Raw genomic sequence first — 24850 nt, 5'->3', positions numbered from 1 at the left:
GAGCTTCCCAGATGGCTCATTGGTAAAGAATCTGCCTGCAGTGTAGAAGACATGGGTTAGATCCCTGGGTTGAGATGATCTCTTGGAGAGCAAAGTGGCAGCCGCCTCCAGTATTCTCGCCTGGAGAATCCCATAGACAGGGGAGCCTGGTGGTCGATGCTCCATGGGGTTGCAAAGAGTTGACACTATACAGTATGGCAAAAACACCTTGCTTTCATGATCTAATGTTAGAAAATATATCTGGAGTTTAAAAAAACCAAATTGCATAAGTGAGAGAGGAGAGTGAAAAATTTGGCTTAAAGCTCAACATTCAGAAAACAAAGATCATGGCATCTGGTCCCATCACTTCATGGCAAATAGATGGAGAAACAGTGGAAACAGTGTCAAACTTTATTTTTGGGGGCTCCAAAATCACTGCAGCCATGAAATTAAAAGACACTTACTCCTTGGAAGGAAAGTTATGACCAACCTAGATAGCATATTGAAAAGCAGAGACGTTACTTTGCCAACAAAGGTCCATCTAGTCAAGGCTATGGTTTTTCCAGTGGTCATGTATGGATGTGAGAGTTGGACTGTGAAGAAAGCTGAGCACCAAAGAATTGATGCTTTTGAACTGTGGTGTTGGAGAAGACTCTTGAGAGTCCCTTGGCTGCAAGGAGATCCAGCCAGTCCATCCTAAAGGAAATCAGGCCTGAATGTTCATTGGAGGGACTGATGCTGAAGCTGAAACTTCAATACTTTGGCCACCTGTTGTGAAAAGCTGACTAATTGGAAAAGACCCTGATGCTAGGAAAGATTGAAGGCAGGAGGAGAAGGGGACGACAGAGGATGAGATGGTTGGATGGCATCACCGACTCAATGGACATGAGTTTGGTTAAACTCTAGGAGTTGGTGATGGACAGGGAGGCCTGGCATGCTGCAGTCCATGGAGTCGCCAAGAGTCGGACATGACTGAGCGACTGGACTGAGCTGAACTGAACTGATAATGTTCATTATTTGTTTCTAAATTAAGCCAGACATGTTTAAACCAATATTAAGTTGAAAAATAATCAAAAGCAACTCAGTGCTTAATAGTGTTTAGTAGTCTAAATGAAGGTATACTGAAGCCACATGAGTCTCATTCTTAGCTGTGAGCCCTCCCTAGCCTTTCTCAGTGTTCATGCCATTCTTGCGACCTCCCGACACTAGAGTAAGGTTTTCTCCCAAAATGAGTATGGCTTTTCGCACCCTCTGGACTTGCCCACATCCCAACATGGGAGGATTGTGAAACTTTTCACCAGCAAGTTGCCTCCCTGGCCCTTCCTGCCTTTGTAGCTGTCACTCTTGATGTCTGTTACTCTGGCTTTGATTCAGGTTCATGAGCTGTTCTGTAAGGCCCCAGTAGGCTTACTCTGTCTCCTGTCCAGCCCATTTTAGTTAGACTATGTCATGGTGAGGCTGCCAGGGCTTTTGTTTGAATTCCGTGACTCTCTACCTGGCCTACCTTTGGTGAAATCCAGATAGTTTCCTGTGAAGAAGCTTCAGTTATGCATGACGAATAAATTCTAGAGATCTGCTCTACATAAATGTTGCCTACAGTTAACAATACTGTAATGCACACTTAAAATACTTTTAAGAGGGTAGGTTTCATGGTGTTATTACCACAATAAAAAAAAGAGACAGAGAAATGAAAATGGATGCTTACAGTGGCGTAAAGGCTATAGAGTAACTTTGAAAATCTTGGAAATGTTGAGCTTAAACAGCTGTTGCAGCTTATGGAAGAAAGAAGATCTATAAAAAGAGGCTTAAGTGACTGGAGGAGGCTTCAGAACTGAAGAAGGTGTTTGACCAAAGTTATACACAATGTAATTTGTATATTTCTAAATCCTTTCTTTTTTTTTTCTCCCCAGTTTTAAATATGGCATGCCTTTGTTATATTCTCTGCATTTTTGTTATTATTGAGTATTATTTATTTATTTTTTATTAATTACTAACCATAGGTGATTTACTAATTTCATCTTTCATTTCATCAAGTTTGATTGTAAATATCAATATCAATTTCTTTCTTGAGTTTATTATAGTTCTGGTATTTGCTACAGCAAACAATTGTGTACACACGTGATCACGGGTGATTAGGATCCTTCTGAGCTCTGAATGGTTGAATTTAGTTGTGTTGTTAGAAAAAGATGCATATATATGCAGGAATAAAAGTAGAATAACCAGTTTTACAAAGATGCATGATTACTCAATAGACTCAATGGACATGAGTTTGAGTAAACTCTGGGAGTTGGTGATGGACAGGGAGGCCTGGTGTGCTGCAGTCCATGGGGTTGCAAGAGTTGGATACGACTGAGCGATTGGACTGAACTGAATGATTACATGTATTTTAGATTTTATATAGTATTCTGTGAGATCTAGACATCTAGCACTGCCATTCCTACACTGACTAGTAGTACTATTAAAGCAGCTAGCATTGAAGGAGCATGCACCGCGTGCCCAGCACTGCGTACTTCATGTACTTTATCTCATTTAATCCTCCCAAGGAGCTCTAATTACTAAACTAAAGCTACTTCCCTGAACACTCTATGCACTTTCTTGTCTCCGTGGACAGGCTGTTTCCTGTGCCTGTTTTCCTTGCATGTATCTATCTGGTTAGCAGGTGCTGACTCTTTAAAATTCTATTTGGAAAACTCTTAGGGAAGTGTTCCGAGACACTGCTTTCACCGACATTCTTCCCCTTTGCTTCCTTTTCATCAAGTACACTTTACCGTATTTTTGACAATTAAAAGATCATTGTTTATATCTTTAAGTTTTCCTATTACTTTAGCAGATCTTATGATGCTCATGAACAACCCATGACAAGAAAATGCTTGCTCAAAGTCATATAGCTCATCTAGTTATTGTTCCTTTTGCCCTTTCATATCATTACATTGACTTTTATTTTTATTCTATTTTGTATGATTTCAGTTATTTACTTATTTTTAGTTGTGCTGGGTCTTCATTGCTGCACCCTTTTCTCTAGTTGCAGCGAGTAGGAGTAACTCTCCAGTTGCGGTGCACAGGTTTCTCATGGTGATGGCGCCTCTTGCTGCAGAGCATGCGCTCTGGGGCACTCAGGCTTCAGTAGTTGCTGCACGTGGGCTCCGTAGCTGTGGCTCCCTGGCTCTAGGGCACAGGCTCAGGAGCTGTGGCGCGCAAGCTCAATTGCTCCACTGCACGTGGGAACTTCCCAGATCAAGGATTGAACCCATGTGTCATGCATTGGCAAGCAGATTCTTTACCACTGAGCCACCAGGAAAGCTTTAATAATTTTCTTAATCTTAATCTTTTAATATTTCATCTTTTGATTATTTTAGATTCTATAGGTTAATGAATCTGCTGATAGTAGATTTATTTCTTTCTTCTAAGTATTAATATCTGCTTCTGCTGCTGCATCACTTCAGGCGTGTCTGACTCGGTGACCCCACGGACTGCAGCCCGCCAGGCTCCTCTGTCGATGGGATTCTCTAGGCAAGAGTTCTAGAGGGGGTTGCCATTTCCTCCTCCAGGGGATCTTCTCAACCCAGGGATCAAACCCAGGTCTCCTGCACTGCAGGCAGATTCTTTACTTCTGAGCCACCAGGGAAGCCCAGTGATATCTACTTTCTTTTTCTTGACTTAGAGTTTTATCTAGAACATCAAATACCATATTAAATACTAGTGATTTAGAATGGGTCTGTGTTCTGGTTTGCCAGAACAGTACAGGTATAAATGGTTGTCCCAAGAAAGGCCACTGTCTGGGTACAATAAATGCTTGCACGTTATTTAATTTTCAGAAAATGTGCTGAGAAGAACTGAAAAATTTCATTTTCAGTTTAGAATTGTGGATATATGGAATACATCTTTCATTCCTGATTTAATGGGAATTCTTCTGATATTTTTCTGTCAGTATTATGTTTGCCATAGGTTTATAATAGAAATTTTTCATCTTACAAAAATTTCCTTTTATTTTTAGTTGTTTTATTTTAATCAGAAATTGTTTACTTGATCAAATGTTTCTATCTTATCTACTAGATAATTACATTTTAATGTAGCAAGCTATAATAATTGATTTCCTAATATTGAGCAACATTTAAAATCCTAGTGTAAACTGTCATGAAGTATTATTAGTTTATTAAATTTCAAAATTTGATGTATGAATAGTTTATATGGGATTCTAAAACTGATGTTTATGGGAATAGTTTATAACTTTATGTCCTTGCTTGTCTGATTTGTGTACCAAAGTTATAAAAGCCTCATAAAATGAGCTATAGATATTTCCATGTATCCATATTCTATATCATGATGAAACTAAAATGTTTAAGCTTATTACACTTAGAGTTAAATATTTTCAAATTCCTTTTCATGATATTCTATCAGTATTGGTTTATCTGCATTTTCTACTTGTTTTTGTTTCAATTTGATAATTTATATTTTCCTAGAATATTATTTCATCTATATTTTAAAATTTATTAATTGAAAACAAAGTTTTACCTAGTGTTTTCTTTTGCATATCTTCTCTAATGTTTAGCTATATCTCTTTTCTCACAATAGTAATTGTGGTTTCTTTTTTACTAGATTAAGCTTGACAGATGTTCATCAATGTGTTGGTCTTTACAAGTTAAAAGACTTTGGTTTTAATGATCACTTAAAATTTTTTGTTAGATGTTTGTTTTCTTGTATTAATTCCAATTTATTCAATGTTTTTTGTATTTTCTTTGTTTTTTTATTGATTATTTTTCAACTTCTTCAACTGAATGTCTAGTTAATTTATTTTTAGTTAATTTTTTAATGTATACATTTAGAGTAAAACATTTTCTTTAGAGTACTGTGTGCAGGGTTTTCAATAACTTCATTTCTAGGTAAGATATAGTTAAGTTTTTCTCTTTAACCAAAAATGCTCTTAGAAGAGAGATCCCAAGTTTTTTTGGAGGGGTATCACTTTTTTTTTTTAATTAAAAATTTTGACTTTAAGTTGGTGAATGTAGTCTATATGATTTTTACCTTTTGGAATGTGTTAAGGTCTTTTTTGTGGTCAAATTCAAGGTTAATGTTTGTGAATGTTTCATGAAACTCTCATGAAAACAATGTCTATTCTCTTTTTAATACCTATAAAGCTCTAAATAAATTTCATTATTCATTGTTTTGTTACTTGATTCCTTTAAATTTTGTGTTTTTTTTGACTTCCTAATGTATTTGTGTTTTAAGTATATTAAAGAGGTTCTTTGTGACTGTGGAATTTGTATGTGTGTGTGTATGTTTCTATTAGTCTTTACTTTGTATATTTTAAACCCATATTTTAAAGTACATATTGGTTCATGCACTATATGTTGTTCACCAATTTAAAATTGGCCATTTTAATACATTTTAATTTGTGTTACTTCTTGCCAGACGTCAATATTCCTACACCTACTTTTGTTTATCTTGCACTCACCTTCCCCAGTGTTTTGCATATACCAGAGCTAGGTTAGCTGATGGTGTTGCTTCAGCAAATAACATCACTAACACAACTGCATTATTTCTTAGGGCCTCTCAGTTTCCTTTAATTTATTCAGACTTTTTATCTATTTATTAGCCTAATCTTTCTTACTTGCATTTTTCTTGGATTCCTGACCACCACTTTATCAGTTAGAAATGGTTATATCTCAGCCTTCTCTTATTTCTTAAAATTAAATTTGGGGGTTTTTGTTACTATGCAAAGTATAAGTGTTCTTGCTCTCATAGTGACTGAATAGAACTAGTCAGGATAGTCCCCTGATTTTTTTGCTGATTGTCCTGGATTATTAGAGTGGGTATTTGCAATCCCAGAATAAGCCCTTTTCTCTCTGTATACATTTAGAGTGTTTCATGCCTCCTTGAAGAGCGGGGTGAATGTAGCAGGATTAGTGATATGACTTGAGCTCTTTAGAGAGAGAAAGTGCATGACAGAAAGTACCCCAGCATACAGGGAAGTGAAAGGTGGAAATCACGGCTTTTAACATGCTGGAGTAGGATCACATCAGTATGGTACATGTGTTAGATGTGGCCATGTAATTTTGATTACTTAGGTAAATTAGAAAACATGTGATAAGAGTTTCCAAAATAAGTTCTGGATAATACTCCCATAGCCTTTTACTGCTCTTGGAATATAGTTCACTGGCTACTTAACATCTACTACTGCTACTATTTCATGTATAGCTTCATCTGAGGCTGGCAGAGTTAAGGAAACCATCCAACATGTTGATTGAAAAAGAAAAAGAAAATCTTCTGTTTGACTGCTGGGAGTAAGTTAAAGTGCTGGTCGAGCTCTGAGAAATCAGAAGACAGGAGGAAAGAGGATAATAAAATGAAGAAAGGCATTCCATGATTCAGTAGAATGGCTCTGAAAGTGATGATAGACTCTATGTTTTCTTCTCTGAAATCCTTAAGAGAGCATCATGGAAATTGCAATTAATTTTCAAGATTGAAAGAAAAAGTTGTCTACAAATTATAAATTTTATATCATAGCATTTTTGAAATTCATTCTATGAAGTTCTACTCTGAGAAGACTACTCATAAAAAAATAAAAGTAAAAATACTTCCAAGGTTAATGCGTATTAGCATATTTAAAGAAGAGTGGCAAATTCTGAGGTAAAGGCAGCCATTAAACTTGGAGTTGTTATGATTTCCAAACATTTAAAACTCTAAAAACTATTACCATTTAGCAGTTCAGAAAAGCCAATTTATATATTAAATTATAATTTTCATGGACATATAATTCATAAATTTATTACATAATATCTATCCTGTTACAGAAATAAATTTATTATATAATATCTATCCTGTTACAGAAACATGCTAGTTATGTAAGGCTTTGCTTTATGTCAATGAGACAAAATACAAGTTATATACACATAAACCAAATGTGTCTGGTCTATATACCATATATTTGTATAAATGTTCATACAAAAAGACTGACATGTCATGACAAAAATAAGTGTGTTTGGTCTGGACTTAAAGCTAATTTAAAATATTTATTCTTGTGGAGGTTCAGCTAAGTTTTCCCATAATACTTTTTGTTTAGGTGTCTAAACATGGCCAGGAAACCTGAGTCTGAAGTTCTCTTCTTAAAACTTATCTTTTGAAATTATTCTTAAAAAATAATGTAGTAACTGATTTCATATTTCAAAATACTTTGAGAAAAAAAAATGAAATTACTGTGTTTTTAAGGGGACAATTTCATTAATATAATCTTATTTACCTACGTATCTGGGGCTTCCCTAGTGGCTCAGCAATAAAGAATCCGCCTGCAGTGGAGGAGCAGTGGGAGATACCAGTTCGAACCCTCGATCAGGAAGATTCCTTGGAGGAGGGCATGGCACCTCACTTCAGTATTCTTGCCTGGAGAATCCCATGGACAGAAGAGCCTGACAGGCTAAGGTCCATAGAGTCACAATGAGCTGGACATGAATGAGGTGACTTAGCACGCACCTACCTATCTAGCTAGCCACCATAAAAAAGAAAATGTTTGAGAACTGTTAATTTTTACAAACTGATCATTTACATACTATACCCCCAAACTGGTTAGCATGCAGCATAGACTATAACAGAAGAAAAACGTTCTTTCTGTGGTGCTTAAGATCACTTTACTAAGTCATACTATATGGACAGTTCCAACCTCCATAGGCTTTCCCCCGCAATGATATATGCCTTATGTTGGACAAGAATTTGTTACCACTCCACAAGTAATATTGGACTTAATATATCTAAGCTGCCTGCTGGATATTAACTATATAAAAAATACTATGTTGCCATTGATAGCTATCACCTATTAAGTATTTACCACATACCAGGAATGCTGGAAATGAAATAAATCTCACAGGTTATTGTTACTCATGTCTGCATTTAAATAAAAATGAACTGAGTTTTATAGATGTCAAGGTTATTCATCCAAGATCATATGGGACAGGGCAATAGGGAGTGACTTTTAATCCTATTTAATGCTGTTTCTACTGCATCATCTGGTTTTATCTGACCTCCTGTGATTCTATGGAGTCTTACAAAACTCTTTTGATCTTTAGGAGATAATTTTCTGTATGTAGTCCAGGTATTTCATATTAACCTTAAGTTCACATAAACATATGCCCATTTGGATTACTTAGAAGAGACTGAATTAGAGAGTCTGACAAAAAAAGGTTTTCTTTTGTAAGTTCAGACATACTTTGTATCCACTTATATACGTATAAGAATAAATGTGTATATACATATTAAATGTGTACAAATAATATAGGGGAGTAGAAAGAAGATATATTTAAAAATTTACATTGTTTTTCTTTTCCATACATCATTCATCTAGTCTACATTATGCTTTTAGGTTTTAGCTAATTTGTGTTCAGGGAGTGTAAATTTGCTTAAGAATCTATCAAAGCAAAAAGTGAGTTAATAAGTAATTTTTTCCAGAAAAATTATATAGATGTGACCGTACATACACACATAAGCATACACATACAAAACTATATAGATTCTAAGGTAAAATATCTATGTTGATGTGTGTAAGTCTGTATACATATGCAGACACATATATATATATATACACACACACATAATCTATATTATTTTTGTGATCTTCTATCAACACAGATAACTGTGGAACTACACCTATAATTTGTATTGGTATTTTCAGACACACACAAGACTTATTCCCTACATGCTTCCTTGTTTTAATATAAGTATTTATTTATGTCTTGAAAGGTATTTGCAGGTGCCTTTGGGGACAGCATCTCTGGTTGTTTGTGCTTAGTTTACATTTATATTTTAATCTATTGTCCACAGGCTGCTTTGTAAACCCCATAACTCGAACGTACAGATTGTTCAGAATTTAAGGTGAGTTAATAGTATGGCTCTTTGGGTCACAGAAAACACTATTAAGACAACAATCTAAACATTTAAGGGGAAGAATCTTAAAGTCATGTCATAGTTTCTTTTTTAATATTTTTCAAAAAGTAACTGACTTCACAAATACCAGCTCTAACATGAGTTAGACAACTGAGAAACAGGCAAGTATATTTTAAAGTACTAAAATAAAACACATTTATACAAGTACAAAGCAAAACAATGCTGATAGAAATGTTAAACTTTATGAAAAAATCATTTGCAATTCACATCAAAATAATTTAACATTCTCTATCATTTTAATAGCACAAGCTGCAACAACAGAAAAAAATAAAAGAAAAACATACACGCACACCATCTTAAAACCAAATCAGTTAAAGTGCAGAAAAACGTAAGTACAAGCACTTGTAGCCCACACAAATCTTTTAGGATTGGCACCATCTCTCTAAAACATCTATATTCTATATAGATTTCTAATTACAACACCACCAGCAGCTGCCATTGAATTCTAGAAATACACACAATATACATAGTATATTTGTTCACATTGGGAAGATCAGTGAAATTCGGCCATTTCATACATGCCTCATTCTTCAACAGATAGTAGAGCATCTCTCAGGCTTCAGGCCCTCTTTAAAGTGAATTCCAACTTATCTTTCAGTTTTCACTGATCTGTATATTTTTCACAGTATAAAATTGTAAATGGTAACTATAGAGATTCTGACAGCTTGAGGGTTATTAATAAGCTGTGGCTAAATGTGAACTCAGGTAATAACCTTTGAAGTCTCCGAAACACATACATTTTGCTGGGAGACTAGCACAGGAAAACATTTTTTTAAAGAGTTTATTCCTGGTTTGGAAGTCACAGAACTGCACAGAATTATACAATTCATTGACAGTCAGAAATAGTTCCTAGTCTTTCTGATCACATGCTGGTAACAGCAGAAACTTGGGAAAGACTGTTACTAACAAGGATTAGCACATTCAGGGGTCTGCTTTTTTCTCTTTGCTTCAGTCAAATCTCACATGTTCTCCTTTCCACACTCCCTTTCTGTTCCCCACCCCTAACCCAGAGAGGTGGTTCTGCTTCTTCGCGGTGCAGACACGGTCTTCTCAGGCGGTCCCCACCGCTTCCCACAATAGAGAATGGGTGGACTGCTCAGATCGTCCGTACAACTTGATCGAACCAGGTCTTCTCTTTTTAATTCCGGGACCAAACTGTCCTTTAGGGTCGCTCTTCTGAAGCTCAGCGTTTCACTGCACTTTCCCCTTCCCTTGAGTCATGCTGGTCCCACCTCAATTATCACTGGGCACCAGGAACAGATTGTTTTCTAGGAAATTCAATGAAAATAGGTACTCAAATGAATTGTGAAGTTCATATCCTAGCCCTAGAATGAATATTCAGTTCTCTTTTGTACTGTAGATTTAACTTGGAACCTGGTATTAGAATTGGCAAAGAGACAGAGTTAGTATCATTCCAAAATAAAAGATCCCAAGAATGCATTACCAATAATATTATATATTATACAATGTACTGAATGAAGTGGCAAAGGGTTATATAAATACACAGAAAAATACCTCTTGTTCTCCTCTAATTAGATAAATTATTTTTCTTATGTTGACTATTAATTCACATAGAATTATATGATGGCAATTTATTCACATTAAATTTTAATTTCTAATGAATTTTCTCATATGGTAGTATACTTTTAAAGGAAATATGTCACTAAAAAAATAGAAAAGGAATTTGATCATGGAGAAAGTTTTAAAAATGTTTTCCTGTTGGTCAACACAGTGAAACTTGCATTTGAGAATACAGTGGAAACCAACATAATGGTTCTTTGAAACAAATTTAAAAACTTAGATAGAGCATACTTAGGAAGGTTTCCATGCCTAAGAAATCAAGACAGGAACCCCCAGGTGAACGCCACCCCTTTGATGAGAATCCAGGGATATTAATATTTACTTCAAAATATTTACATTTGTTTTTCAAGTAGACGCAGACATTTGCTTTCAATGAAACCACAAAACTTAGCTAGATTGACTGTTTCAAGAGTCTCATAATATTTGGGATCAAGGGGCTCCAACGATGCTATTTTCAAATTTGCACGGGAGGTTTGATTTTTTAAAAATTTCTATTTTAGTAAATTAATGTTAGCTTTTAATGTTTTATATTGGGAGATTTGATTTAATATAATTTAATATGAAGATAGTTATCAGGAAAGGTAAAACAGTGTATTATAACGTTTAAAAGTAGAGAATGATAAATTATGGTAATAGATATACTTTCATTTCTCAATTCCTTCTTTTAAGTAGATGTGAAATAAAAAATACCAAATAAGGATATTGAGCAAAAGGAAAAAGGTTTTTATTTATTTTTCTCTCTGCTAAAAATATACTTCTGCCTTACAGCAAATCTTTCTCATAAGGCTATCTTTAGTATAAGGCTGGGTCAACTGGACTTTAAATTTATAGGATACCTCCTCCTTTTATTACTATCCTTATTTAAAAATCAAAAACATTTGGCACCTGAGGATAGCTGTAATGGGAGGAAGAAAGAAATGACAGCGGATGCAGGTCTTGAGCTGAATTCTATCTATAGGAGCCTATCAAAGCACAGATATGTCTATTAGAACTTTAAATCTCTTTTCTGCAGTTTTTAAAAAGTGACAGTATGAAGTGCACAAAATTATATTCATAATTATCTTAAAAAGGAAAATATTAATAATTGCTTTGCCTCTTTTTGGAATGGCTAAGAAAGATTGTGTGGTTTGTATCTGTTAAGGTTCCTCTGTTTTAGTTTTCTGTATTGCTTTGAAAAATCTACATGTGTCATAGTTCATAGCTGCCCTGTTCAAGCAGCCGAGAAAAGTTAAAATCACTGCTCACTGGCATAGCTAAATCTCTGCTAAGCCGACTTGACAGTTTAAAGTCTCCAGTGTATTAAGATCATGTTAATTTTTTGAACAGTCCCTCCAATCACGACAGTGTCTTCATTGGGTCTACGGACCATTCTTCCAGTGGTGGGACTTGAAAAGAACAGAGGAGCTCTTTGTGCGTCAGGTTCTCAAAAGAAATGAATGAAGAAGCCCAAATGCATATTTTAAATATTTTAGCTGGCAATGCATTCATAATGAGTGGCCACATTTCATGAAGAGATAGCCAAGCTGGAGCTCAAGAATTATTATTATTAGAAAGAGAATTTCCAGCTACACAACGCACCCCAGTGAGGGAATTACAAAACAGTATTCCAGAAAATATTTTTTGCTACTCCAGTATTGATTGGCAACATGGTGAAATAGTCAAGAAATCTCCACTGGTTTTCTTGGTTAATGGAGGTGAACTGAAATAACTAGGTGGAATCCAGGATGCAGGCTTTTGGAAGAGGAGGTCACAACCAAATTGGAAAGTGTCTGGTAAAAGCCCTACATACATCAGCGTGGCCCTCATCACACAGTTGCGTGTTGCCCGTGGGACACAATCATATCAACGCCTCAGCAAATACTGGGCCCAAGTCTGCTTTCCAAGGTCTTTAAAGGAAAGAAAAAGGGAAAAAAAAAAAAAAAAAAGAGGAAGAGAAAGGTTGATGTTTTGGTCCCAGATTTTGAGTTTGTTAGAAAATGTACATTCATGTTTGGTGAATCAAAGAATCTTCTGGGAAAAGAATTAAAGTAAACAAAAAAATTTTTTTTTACAGTATCTTATTAACTATGTCTTTTCAACCCTCCGTTTTGCTGTTTCACACTCCTTGTTTCCCTAGAGCAAAGCACTTGGGATGTAACTGGTTCAACAGACTCCTCGTGAGCCCTCAAAAGTAGAAGCGGTGTTTTGTAAAAGCCCATATTTTCTAAGGCCACTAGAAGAAAATCTGCCGAAAGATTTGTGGTTGGTGTCTTCGTCGGTGGATGGTAGATAGCACTCTTGATCTCTTGTTTCCGCTGCGGGTGTACGCGATGTCTTCCACCTCGGGGTCTTAAGCAGGCGCCCAGGCCTGTCCTTGCTGTCTGTGGGGACACCGGAGGGTCTCGGCTCCTTGGGGCGGGGGGGACCCCAGCGTGGTTTCCAAGGACATTCACAAGGACGAGGAGCTCTGGGTGTAATCTCTGATGATAAGCGTGTCGTACTTGGGGGACGACGGGATACACAGGGCCGACTCGGACACGGGCGAGTTGGGGGTGGTGCTCCCGGAGTCCACCGAGTCCCTGAAGGGGGATGGCGGTGTGAGCGCCACCAGCTCCTCCAGGTCCGCCTTGCCGGCCGCAGCCTCGGGCCCGGCCGCCGCCGCCGAGGGGGAAGGCTCCCGGGCGGCGCCCTCCGCCGACGGGGCCGCGCCGCCCGGGCCCTCGGCGGCGGGCGGCGGCTGGATCTCCGCGAACGTGGTCATCACGGCGGCGGGCAGCTGCATCTCCGTGGGGATCAGGTAGGCCGAGCAGAGCGCGGCGCCCGCGCCGGGCGCCCCCGGGGAGGCCAGCATCATGGAGTTGAGCTCGCTGATGTTGGCCGTGAAGCGGGTCACCACGCTGCTGATCTGCTCCAGCAGCGAGCCCTGCGACGAGCTGCTGCGCGCCGCGGGCTCCGAGCGCAGCGAGCGCGCGTCCTCGTTGTCGGGGTGGCCGCCCGCGTGCCGGCTCAGCGTGCTGATGGGCGACGGCGCGCGCGGCACGGCGAGGCGCTCCGCGGCCTCGGCCGCGGCGGGGCGCGCCTTGGGGCCGGTGTCCGGGGGCTCGGGCCCGCCGCCGCCCGCGCCCCCCGCGCCGCGACCCTCCGTGCTCTTGGGGAAGGGCTTGATGACGGCCGTCTGGTTGGGGTTCTCCTTCTTGTTGATGTGCACCGACAGCCTCTGCCACAGGTGCTGCCCGCGGCTGCTCTTCTCGTTCTGCGCCCAAGTGACCGACTTGCCGTTGGAGCTGCGGAGAGAAGGTAGACGAGAGGTGACTGCGCGCTCCTCCGTGTGGTGGTGGGGCTGGGGGGCTGTGGGACTCGGACTGGGGACAGGAGGCATCCAAGGACACCAGGGGAAGAGATCTGGGAACGGGCTTTCTGCTGCCTTTGAGTTCAAGGCTGCTTTCTTGTCTCTGGCCTTCCGTTCGTTCATCATTACCGCGAAAGGATGTCGAAGGGGATACTGGGAAGGTTAAAGGGGTTGTTCATGGGAACCCTGGAGGACGAAATGGTCCGAGGAGCCTGGCGGGCTGCAGACCACCAGCTCGGAAAACCCATCCAAGAGGACTTGGCGACTAAACAATAATGTCAGTTCCGCCTCCCGGGAGTGCGGCAGCTGGTTAAGTTGCAAACATAGAAGCAAGGGCTTGCGGTATTGTGGTTGTATGTAGATGTGCCCGGTATACAGCACGGGCTTCCTAAAGTTGGGAGCCTCTGAAAGGAAACGTTAAAACTAGGAGCACCCCTCAACCTGATCATCAGAGGGGACCGTAGAGGTAGGAGTCGGGGGTCACCAGAAAGGAGATAGTGGTTCCAATTCAGTTTTTATTCTGCATGCCAGTGGTTGGTGCATTTAACTAGGGTTTACTGTAAGAACTCCTGACTTAGAACACGATTTTACTTAGTCTGACTTATGGGGTGGAAAATACAAATTCAGTGAACACACACACTGATTTATAATTAGAACTTTTTTACCTCCTAGAAACTTTCCTCACACATTTATTTTTAGGCCTAAAAGTCGAATAACAATTCTGCCAGGGAGCATTGCAGTATTATTGCCCTTGGCACCTGGCACACTACATTCAAGTTAGGGTCTTGATGAGTACTGCCTGATTGACATGGTTTCTTAGAGTCTTTTTCCCGCCTTTCTTTCCCAAGTAGTCCTTTCTGGTCTCCCCTCTGGGAACTGAAATCTCCTCTGGTGAAGAAAGCCTCTAATGAGTTGATGCTTCAGCCTTACAGACAGAGGGCCTGTACCCTTCTTCGCTCTAAAGAAATGAGACAACTGCCTCTCAGAACACAATCAAGAAGTTCACCTGTGTTCAGAGGATGTGGCCTGACCTTTAGGGAGGTGATATGGAGAGATCCTGGTGTGGTTTACCCCCAGGAAGGAATGTGAGAGCTCTGTAACTAGGGGTCTGTTATGTCTAGACAGCTCTGTTCTAGGTTCTGTGGACCAAGAGAGAGCTCTGCTGCTGCTGCTGCTAAGTTGCTTCAGTCGTGTCCGACTCTGTGCGACCCCATAGACGGCGGCCCACCAGGCTCCCCCGTCCCTGGGATTCTCTAGGCAAGAACACTGGAGTGGGTTGCCATTTCCTTCTCCAATGCATGAAAGCGAAAGTAAATTGAAGTCTCTCAGTCGTGTCCGACTCTTAGCGACCCCATGGACTGCAGCCCACCAGGCTCTTCCGTCCATGGCATTTTCCAGGCAAGAGTGCTGGAGTGGGGTGCCATTGCCTTTTCCGAGAGAGAGCACTAGGCAGTGTCTAAACAAAGGCTTTAGCCACCCAATTTGATTATCTCAGCTGGTGGTTATTAAACTTAATAGCATATAGGACTCACCTGTGGTATTTGTCATATACCCAGGCGGGACCCCAGAGATTCTGATTGTCTAGGTTGGGTTCTATGGATCCATGCATTTGACAAGCACTCTGCTTCCCTAAAGTGATTCTGCAGTCAGTGTTCCACAGACTAAGAAACTCTAACAAGAAGGTATCCTTTTTCTCTAGGTTCCTGTTGTTCCTTCGACCTCCTGGCTGACAGACTGACTGGCCTTTGCCAGGCAAGGGACCGAATTGTGTTTGGAGCCCACCTGCCTTGGGACTGCCGACTGCAACTTTGAGAGCCTGTGTTGCTTGAGACGTCCAGTCCCTTGATAACAAACCACTGTTTTTACAGCCCCTATGACAAGCATGCTTCCTGCCTCTTTGCCACACTGCTTCCCATGTCTTCATCTGTCCCTTTCCACTGTGTGGTCTTCCTATTTTTGCTCTTTCCACTGAAATCCCAGTCCATTTAATCTACCCTGTATTTTGCCACTTGGTGTCCTTCAAAATTCTGGAATATGAGATATCCCCGCCCCCACCCTGCCCCAATGGACATTATTTCCAGCTATTGAGGTTTTATGCATCCCTAGTAACAGAAGGGACCCTGCTAACCTGTAAACTTTCCAGAGAGTTTCAGGTGCTTTTTTTTTTTTTAACATTTTTGCATTAACCTGACCTGCCACCCTTTTTGTTTTCAGCACATCACTTTTCTTCTTCCCAAGTGTCCACTAACTTCTGGAGCATGGCACAGGAGAAACGGGCCAAACGATGCATGGGATTTGATTGGGAACACGGTTGCCAGCAACCCCGTTTCTCTCCTGCAGGCAGGATAAGAAACACAAGTCTGGAGGGACAGTTAGACTTTCGGGTAGCTGGGGCCACTTTTGCCACAAAGCACAGGCTAGAAGCTAGAAGTGTAGCTGGATTCACTCTACCAAGCTTTACCCTAGGGAAGCTCTCACCTCCAGCACACAGAGGTTTTGATGGAACGTAACCCTAACAGTGACAGTCATCAGAATCCCAGGTAGCCGGGCTCCAAGACAGGAGAGCGGGTTGAAAAACCCTTGGGTGAATGTGGGAGAAGGAAACGGTCCCAACGAGTGTCGGGAAAGAGCAAGTTAGCCAAGATGGGATGGTCAGGCTCTCTCACCCCACCCTCTCACCACACTTTGTAAATAATCGTTATGTAACAGCTGAGCTCACTTAGGGCACTGTGCATGTGCCTCCCGAGGCACTGGCTTGCCCACAGGCTGCTTTTGTTGTGTAGGAATATAGAAAGTGAAAGTGAAGTCGTGTCCGACTCTTTGCGACCCCATGGACTCTAGCCCACCAGGCTCCTCCGTCCATGGGATTTTCCAGGCAAGAATTCTGGACTGGGTTGCTATTTCCTCCTCCAGGGGATCTTCATGACCCAGGGATTGAACCCAGGTCTCCCGCATTGTAGGCAGATGCTTTACCGTCTGAGCCACCAGGGAAGCCCCAAGGTATATATAAGCTCCACCTTAAAAAGCCCTTGGGGTGGTATTAGGGCTGTGCTATGGCTACGTGTTTTATTTATTTTCTGGGGCTCCAAAATCACTGCACTGCAGATGGTGACTACAGCCATGAAATTAAAAGATGCTTACTCCTTGGAAGTAAAGTTATGACCAACCTAGATAGCATATTCAAAAGCAGAGATATTACTTTGCCAACAAAGGTCTGTCTAGGCAAGGCTATGGTTTTTCCAGTGGTCATGTATGGATGTGAGAGTTGGACTGTGAAGAAGGCTGAGCGCCGAAGAATGGATGCTTTTGAACTGTGGTGTTGGAGAAGACTCTTGAGAGTCCCTTGGACTGCAAGGAGATCCAACCAGTCCATTCTAAAGGAGACCAGCCCTGGGATTTCTTTGGAAGGACTGATGCTAAAGCTGAAACTCTAGTACTTTGGCCACCTCATGCGAAGAGTTGACTCATTAGAAAAGACTCTGATGCTGGGAGAGATTGGGGGCAAGAGGAGAAGGGGACGACAGAGGATGAGATGGCTGGATGGCATCACTGACTCGATGGACGTGAGTCTGAGTGAACTCTGGGAGTTGGTGATGGACAGGGAGGCCTGGCGTGCTGCGATTCATGGGGTCGCAAAGAGTCGGACACGATTGAGCAACTGAACTGAACTGATGGCTACGTTAAGCTGGTGAGGCTGCGGAAGGGCTGTGTCCACTGGGTCAACCAGGAGAGAATACAGCATGGCTGCTACAGCCGCAGTGCCGGCCCCCAGAGAATAAACATATCTGCAGTTCCTAGGGCTCCTTGCGCTTTCTTCCAGCCTCATAGCTCGCGCCTTGCTCACCACAGGTTCAGTGAACAGTGCAAACAGTGTCATCAGCGAGATGGTTGGCATGGCTGGCAGGATCGGCCAGACACCAGGCCGCCTGTGCAGGGGACTGCCACCTTTCCTGGCTGTGTCTTTGCTCACAGAGTGGCAGGGCCTGTGGTCACACAGGAGAGAGTGCACCAGGCAATCTAAATAACAGTGGAAATGGACACAGGAGACGCTGGAGATACGGAGTCCCTAACTGAACACTTCATTGCCTTTCTTGGGTCATGGGGTATTTTTTTTTTTCTCCAAAGCACATGGGAATTAAGAGAAAACTGACCTTATGACATTAGTCAGTTTACTAGTGGAATATAGTTTCCATGAAGATAGGAACCTGTTCTGTCTTGTTCATTGGCACACAGCAAGATCTTAATAAGGGTTTGATGGAAGATTAGGATTTTTAAGCCAGCAGGGCCATTGTGTGGTGTCCTGGAAAGTACAGTGGACAAAGGATTCTAAAATCAGAGTTCTAATTCTGGGTCTGTCATTCTGGATGTTTACAAAATAATAATCTCCTTAAGTCTCAGTAAAAAAGCAGGTGGTATAGACTTCATTTGGTGAAGACCGTTCTAAGGATTAAAGGAAACAACGAAAGTAAGAAGGTATCTAAGGAGTTATTTTTTGCATTCTATGTGAATGCTGTTTCAGGAAACAAAAATAATATCTATAGTTGGCCCTCGGTATCTGCCGTTTGCTGTCCTTGGCTACAACCCAAAGCAGTCAGGTCTGCTGTCGGTTGAATCTGTGGATGCGAAACCTGAGGATACGGAGTGCCAACTGCATTCATTTTACTGTGCCGTTTATGTCAGGGGTGTGAGCAGCTGGGGCTTTGGTCTCCATCGGGACTCCTAGAATCAATGCCCAGGAGATATGGAGGGCCCACTATTCCCTGTGCTGTCTTGAGCTCTGCTTGAAGAAGAGAGAATTCAGTGCAAAGTCAGTGTTTATGGTAATGCTGTAACATACTTCTGGTTGTTCCTCCTTAACCTGACCAACTGTACCCAGCTGTGGAGTTACATAGAGTTTTATCTGCGGCATGCCTTTTCTCACCCTAGCTGTCTCCTTGGGTGATCACCTCTACTCCAATAGATTCAACATTATTCTACTTTCAAAGTTTACTTCCTGTTCTTTCCTTTGCACTCCCTCCTCTGCCTTTTTCTTCCTTTTTGCCTAAATAGCTCCTTTTTTTTTTTTTTTGGACTTTACCTTAATTGCTTTTTCTTGAAGGACGTTTTCCTGACACCATCCCTGACCGGGTTAGATTCCTAGAGCCCCCGCCTTAGGCACTGAGTAACTCTGTGGTATGTCCATCGCATCTGAGGGATGGAGTGTTTGAAGACAGAGACAGAGGGTTCTTTGTTTCCTGTTATATGCATAATACCCAGTGCGGTGTTGTTGTTCAGTCACTAAGCTGTGTCAACTCTTTGCAACCCCATGGACTGTAGCCCACCAGACTCCTCTGTCCATGAAATTCTCCAGGCAAGAATGCTACAGTGGGTTACCATTTCCTCCCCCAGCAGATCTTCCTGACCCAGGGATTAAACCCATGTCTCCAGCTTAGCAGGCAGATTCTTTGCCATGGAGCCACTGGGGACACTCCATTGCCTGCTCAGTAATATTTTTTGGCTCATAACTGAGTGGATAAATCCTTTCTAATCTTAAAAAGTCATACATTCATAATTATTTTTGTTAGAATTAAGTTTTAAAAATTTAGTATTAATGAAATTTTATTTCTTTTGTCATATGGATTAATCTTTTTATATAACTCAGTGTAATTAGTACTCAGTGTATACAGAGAAAAGGTTATTTCATAAATGAAGTAAAAAACACAGATCTGGATATCTGTCATGAAATACACAAAGGAACTGTTGATTTCGTTTTTGTCGTTCTTGTATCTGTTTGAGAGAAACTTCTCAGTGATGAAAGCTTATTGAGGCAATATGAGTAGGGGACCCAAAATGTGGCTACAGGAGCTGGCCCTGATTGATGTTGGGCAAATCAGTTAATACCTTTCAGCCTCTTTGCTTAGTGGTAAAAAATAGAAGAACCACTCTTTCTCATCTCATGTGATTTCTGGGAGGAACCAAAAGGGTTACTATATATTAGGGTACTTTATGAAGCAGAGCACCTCTGCAAGGGGTTAGCACCATCAAACCTTCCACTCAATGGAGGTAAAATGTTGTTTATTATTAACAGTATTTAGGCTGATATATATATATATATATTATATATGTATATATATTATTGCAGTTCATGGGGTCACAGAGAGTTGGACATGACTTGGAGACTGAACAACAACTATATATACTATATATATATATACACACACACACACACGCATATATATATATACACATATAAAGTATCAGGATTATATGTTTGTCCTAGTGTGCGAGGTAAGAGAAAGGACTGAGCTTTTCCTTACTTGTCTATAGCACTTCACTTTCTCAGGTAATATTTTGGGCATTAACAAAGGAGGAAGAGGAAGGAGGATTGGAGGGAGAGACAGAACCAGTGTTTTGCTTGGGAAGAACACACTGGCCAAAAAAAAGAAGAGAAAACAAGGACCTTGCTCTTTGCAGGCCCCAGTTACCCTATTGCCATATGTAATACTGTCTAGTCTGTAGTCTAATGTTCTTTTTTTTTATGATGATTTGTTCTTTATCTCTGGAAAAACAAAAACAGCAAAATTCAACATTTCAATAATGTTATTGCTGCTGCTGCTAAGTCACATCAGTTGTGTCCGACTCTGTGCAACCCCATAGACGGCAGCCCACCAGGCTTCTCCATCCCTGGGATTCTCCAGGCAAGAACACTGGAGTGGGTTGCCATTGCCATCTCCAATGCATGAAAGTGAAAAGTGAAAGTGAAGTCGCTCAGTCGTGGCCGAGTCTTAGAGACCCCATGGACTGCAGCCTACCAGGCTCCTCCACCCGTGGGATTTTCCAGGCAAGAGTACTGGAGTGGGGTGCCATCGCCTTCTCCAATATTAGAGGGTTGGATTTTTTGTTTGCTTTCTTTTTGTTTACATTCTGGGCCTGCCAAAATGACCCTTTCTACTTTTATTCTCAAAGTTTGTTCTCCCAACTTCTTCCCTTCCATGTGGGACCCTTGAATAATTTATTCATTTCAGGCAGGCTCTGAATGTCAGCTCAATGACCTCTCCTGATTCCTCGATTCATCTGCCAAAACCTGCGGGAATTAGAGCACACTGCTATGGTATGCCATCATTAGGAAGCAAAAGTGAATAAAGAGAGAGTTTGACTGTCAATAAGGTCCATGGAATTTAGAATTTTTGTGTTCATTTTAAATGGCTGTTGAATAGTCTGATTTTTTTTCCCCCTCAGAACTCATTTAGTTTTATTAATGGCATGTAAGCAATTAAAATTCTCAGACTACTTTATGAAATTTAAAAAACTAGGCGTTTATCCTCTCCTTTGTTCTGTGGTTTATTAACACTTTCCTAAGTTGCACAGTTGTAGGGCATAAGAAAAATTAAATATTGACTATATCCTCTGAAAATCCAAAAATTCTTGTTATGAAAAAACTATCATTACTAACCTCTCTTGTTTGTGATTTTGAATTCAGGGGTAGCCAAGAGAGAGGTATATAAAAAAGAACTTCCTAATATAAAAACGTATTTAAAAAATACAAAAACCTTATAACATCATTAGCAAATATGTCTTTAGAGTTACATTAGACAACAGATCAATAAAATAATTTCATTAATATTATAAGCAGAAAATTTGCAATTGCAGTTCCATTTTCTGAGCATTTTCTTAAACTTTTAAAAATCAGTATTTTGCTTTCAATAGTTTTGAATTACAAAGTATGGAAATACAGTTTTTTAAAAATACTGAGGAATCTGATATTGTTTATATTCAGACACTCTAAATTAGATGGAAAAATTTCTTTCTGAGCTTTGCCTAAAACCTGACATCTTGATTTTGACAGTTACACTGAGAAACGCACCATAATATATAAGAAAATGGCAGAATCATCTATATAAATTTTCCCAGTTACGGCGTAAATGGATGTAAATAGCTGGCTTGCTGTCAAGAACAATTTAAATGGCCAGGATGATGTATGCATTAGAGATGCATGTATAGAGAAAAACACTTGAGTAAATTGAAATGAAGTCAAGGACCAAATTACCTGATAGAGACATAATAATCAAAGCAACAACATCTATTTTCATAGTGCTTTATAAAGCACTTTTAGAAACACTGACTGTCAGAAGTTGATAGGATCAAAGTCTTTATCCTCCTTCCAAAAATAAGAAAATCAAGGCTCAGTGAGATTAGGTGATCTACCCAAGGTTACACAGAAAGTGGCAAAATGTGTACTAATATGTCATGATTTTTCAATTCCATTTTCCATGACAGTACATTGCCAGACTTGCTTTCTGAAGTGAACTTTCTTTATTCTATGGAAGAGCGGCCTCAGATGTTATCTGGTGATGATATGTGTTTTTAAGGAGATAAATTATTGATTTATATTCTCTTTTATTTACCCCATATCTCTTTATATTTCACATATTTGCAATTTCAAGAAAACACCCTGCATATCTCTTTGGTTGCTGACTCAAATAGCACAGGTTGATTGAGCACCTGTATTGGTCAAGGATAAGGATGAAGGAATTTGAAACTTGCAATCATACAAGTTAATAGTATCAGCCTTTTTTTCCATCTGTGATTCAACAAAAGACAGTTTTCCTCTGTATGCATTCAGTTCAGTTCAGTCGCTCAGTCGTGTCCGACTCTGCGACCCCGTGAATTGTAGCACACCAGACCTCCCTGTCTATCACCAGCTCCCGGAGTTTACTCAAACTCGTGTCCATCCAGTAGGTAATGCCATCCAGCCATCTCATCCTCTGTTGTCCCCTTCTCCTCCTGCCCCCAATCCCTCCCGGCATCAGAGTCTTTTCCAATGAGTCAACTCTTCGCATGAGGTGGTCAAAGTATTGGAGTTTCAGCTTTAGCATCAGTCCTTCCAATGAAAACCCAGGACTGATCTCCTTTAGGATGGACTGGTTGGATCTCCTTGCAGTCCAAGGGACTCTCAAGAGTCTTCTCCAACACCACAGTTCAAAAGCATCAATTGTTCGGTGCTCAGCTTTCTTTACAGTCCAACTCTCACATCCATACATGACCACAGGAAAAACCATAGCCTTGACTAGACGACCTTTGTTGGCAAAGTAATGTCTCTGCTTTTGAATATGCTATCTAGGTTGGTCATAACTTTCCTTCCAAGGAGTAAGCATCTTTTAATTTCATGGCTGCAGTCAACATCTGCAGTGATTTTGGAGCCCCCCAAAATAAGTCTGACACTGTTTCCACTATTTCTCCATCTATTTTTCATGAAGTGATGGGACCAGATGCCATGATCTTAGTTTTCTGAATGTTGAACTTTAAGCCAACTTTTTCACTCTCCTCTTTCCCTTTCATCAAGAGGCTTTTTAGTTCCTCTTCACTTTCTGTCATAAGGGTGGTGTCATCTGCATATCTGAGGTTATTGATATTTCTTCCAGCAATCTTGATTCCAGCTTGTGCTTCTTCCAGCCCAGCGTTTGTCATGATGTACTCTGCATATAAGTTAAATAAACAGGGTGACAATATACAGCCTTGATGTACTTCCTTTCCTATTTGGAACCAGTCTGTTGTTGTTCCATGTCCAGTTCTAACTGTTGCTTCCTGACCTGCATATAGGTTTCTCAAGAGGCGGGTCAGGTGGTCTGGTATTCCCATCTCTTGAAGAATTTTCCACAGTTTATTGTGATCCACACAGTCAAAGGCTTTGGCATAGTCAATAAAGCAGAAATAGATGTTTTTCTGGAACTCTCTTGCTATTTCCATGATCCAGTGGATGTTGGCAATTTGATCTCTGGATCCTCTGCCTTTTCTAAAACCAGCTTGAACATCTGAAAGTTCACGGTTCACATATTCCTGAAGCCTGACTTGGAGAATTTTGAGCATTACTTTACTAGCGTGTGAGAGGAGTGCAATGTGCGGTAGTTTGAGCATTCTTTGGCATTGCCTTTCTTTGGGATTGGAATGAAAACTGACCTTTTCCAGTCAGTGGCCACTGCTGAGTTTTCCAAATTTGCTGGCATATTGAGTTCAGCACTTTAAAAGCATCATCTTTCAGGATTTGAAATAGCTCAACTGGAATTCCATCACCTCCACTAGCTTTGTTCGTAGTGATGCTTTCTAAGGCCCACTTGACTTCACATTCCAGGATGTCTGGCTTTAGGTGAGTGATCACACCATCGTGATTATCTTGGTCATGAAGATCTTTTTTGTACAGTTCTTCTGTGTATTCTTGCCACCTCTTCTTAATATCTTCTGCTTCTATTAGGTCCATACCATTTTTGTCCTTTATTGAGCCCATCTTTGCATTAAGTGTTCCCTTGGTATCTCTAATTTTCTTGCAGAGATCTCTAGTCTTTCCCATTCTGTTGTTTTCTTCTATTTCTTTGCATTGATCGCTGAGGAATGCTTTCTTATCTCTCCTTGCTATTCTTTGGAACTCTGCATTCAGATGCTTTTATCTGTATGCATACATACATGCTAAGTCACTTCAGTCGTGTTGGACTCTGTGTGACCCTGTGGCCTGTAGCCCGCCAGGCTCCTCTGTCCACGGGATTCTCCAGGCAAGAATACTGGAGTGGGTAGCCATGCCCTCCTCCAGGTGTTGTCTCTATAGTACACTTATTTTCTCTCTGACTTATTTTGAAATACTAGTAAATAAGAGGGGTGTACTGTCAGGGATAATCTTAAATCTGCACTGTTTTGAAAATTTTTGTATTTCAAATACTAATATTGGTAATAAGATCTTTTTGACAGACACATTTGCCAATGATTTTGATTCACCTGAGCTTTTTATATTGTGGTTGAGAGTTCTTGATATGAGACTTCCCTCAAAGAGGGTATAACTGAATTCAACAGAGAGCACACTTATGGAAGAAGGCTAGCACTGTGAGTTACAGGAGTCTGATAGATGTTTTTCTTTTCCTAGGACCTTGAAATGAGGAAGGAGATGGACAGAAGGAAGGATGCTTAGCATGAGGTGAGTGAGGGATGGTGGAGCGTGGGGACAAGTGGTCAGTTTACTGAGCTATTAGAGGGTACAAAGCACAAGGGTTTCAAAACCTCACAGGA

At 40.4% G+C, this 24850-nt stretch overlaps 1 protein-coding gene across 2 annotated transcripts in view; it reads right to left on the bottom strand.

Annotated features, from left to right (window-relative positions):
* Window positions 1-8921: 8921 nt before the first annotated feature.
* Window positions 8922-24850, bottom strand: part of GRM5 (glutamate metabotropic receptor 5) — a 644941-nt gene continuing 629012 nt past the window's right edge. For both annotated transcript variants that reach the window (XM_015461120.3, XM_024987445.2), the window contains one exon: window positions 8922-13754. In XM_015461120.3, the coding sequence (XP_015316606.2) occupies window positions 12920-13754 (835 nt within the window). In that variant the 3' untranslated portion in view covers window positions 8922-12919. The remainder of the gene's footprint in view (window positions 13755-24850) is intronic.

This window comes from Bos taurus, chromosome 29, assembly GCF_002263795.3.
Source record: "Bos taurus isolate L1 Dominette 01449 registration number 42190680 breed Hereford chromosome 29, ARS-UCD2.0, whole genome shotgun sequence".
Classification (NCBI taxonomy): domain Eukaryota; kingdom Metazoa; phylum Chordata; class Mammalia; order Artiodactyla; family Bovidae; genus Bos; species Bos taurus.
This window is presented reverse-complemented; position numbering and strand designations above follow the sequence as displayed.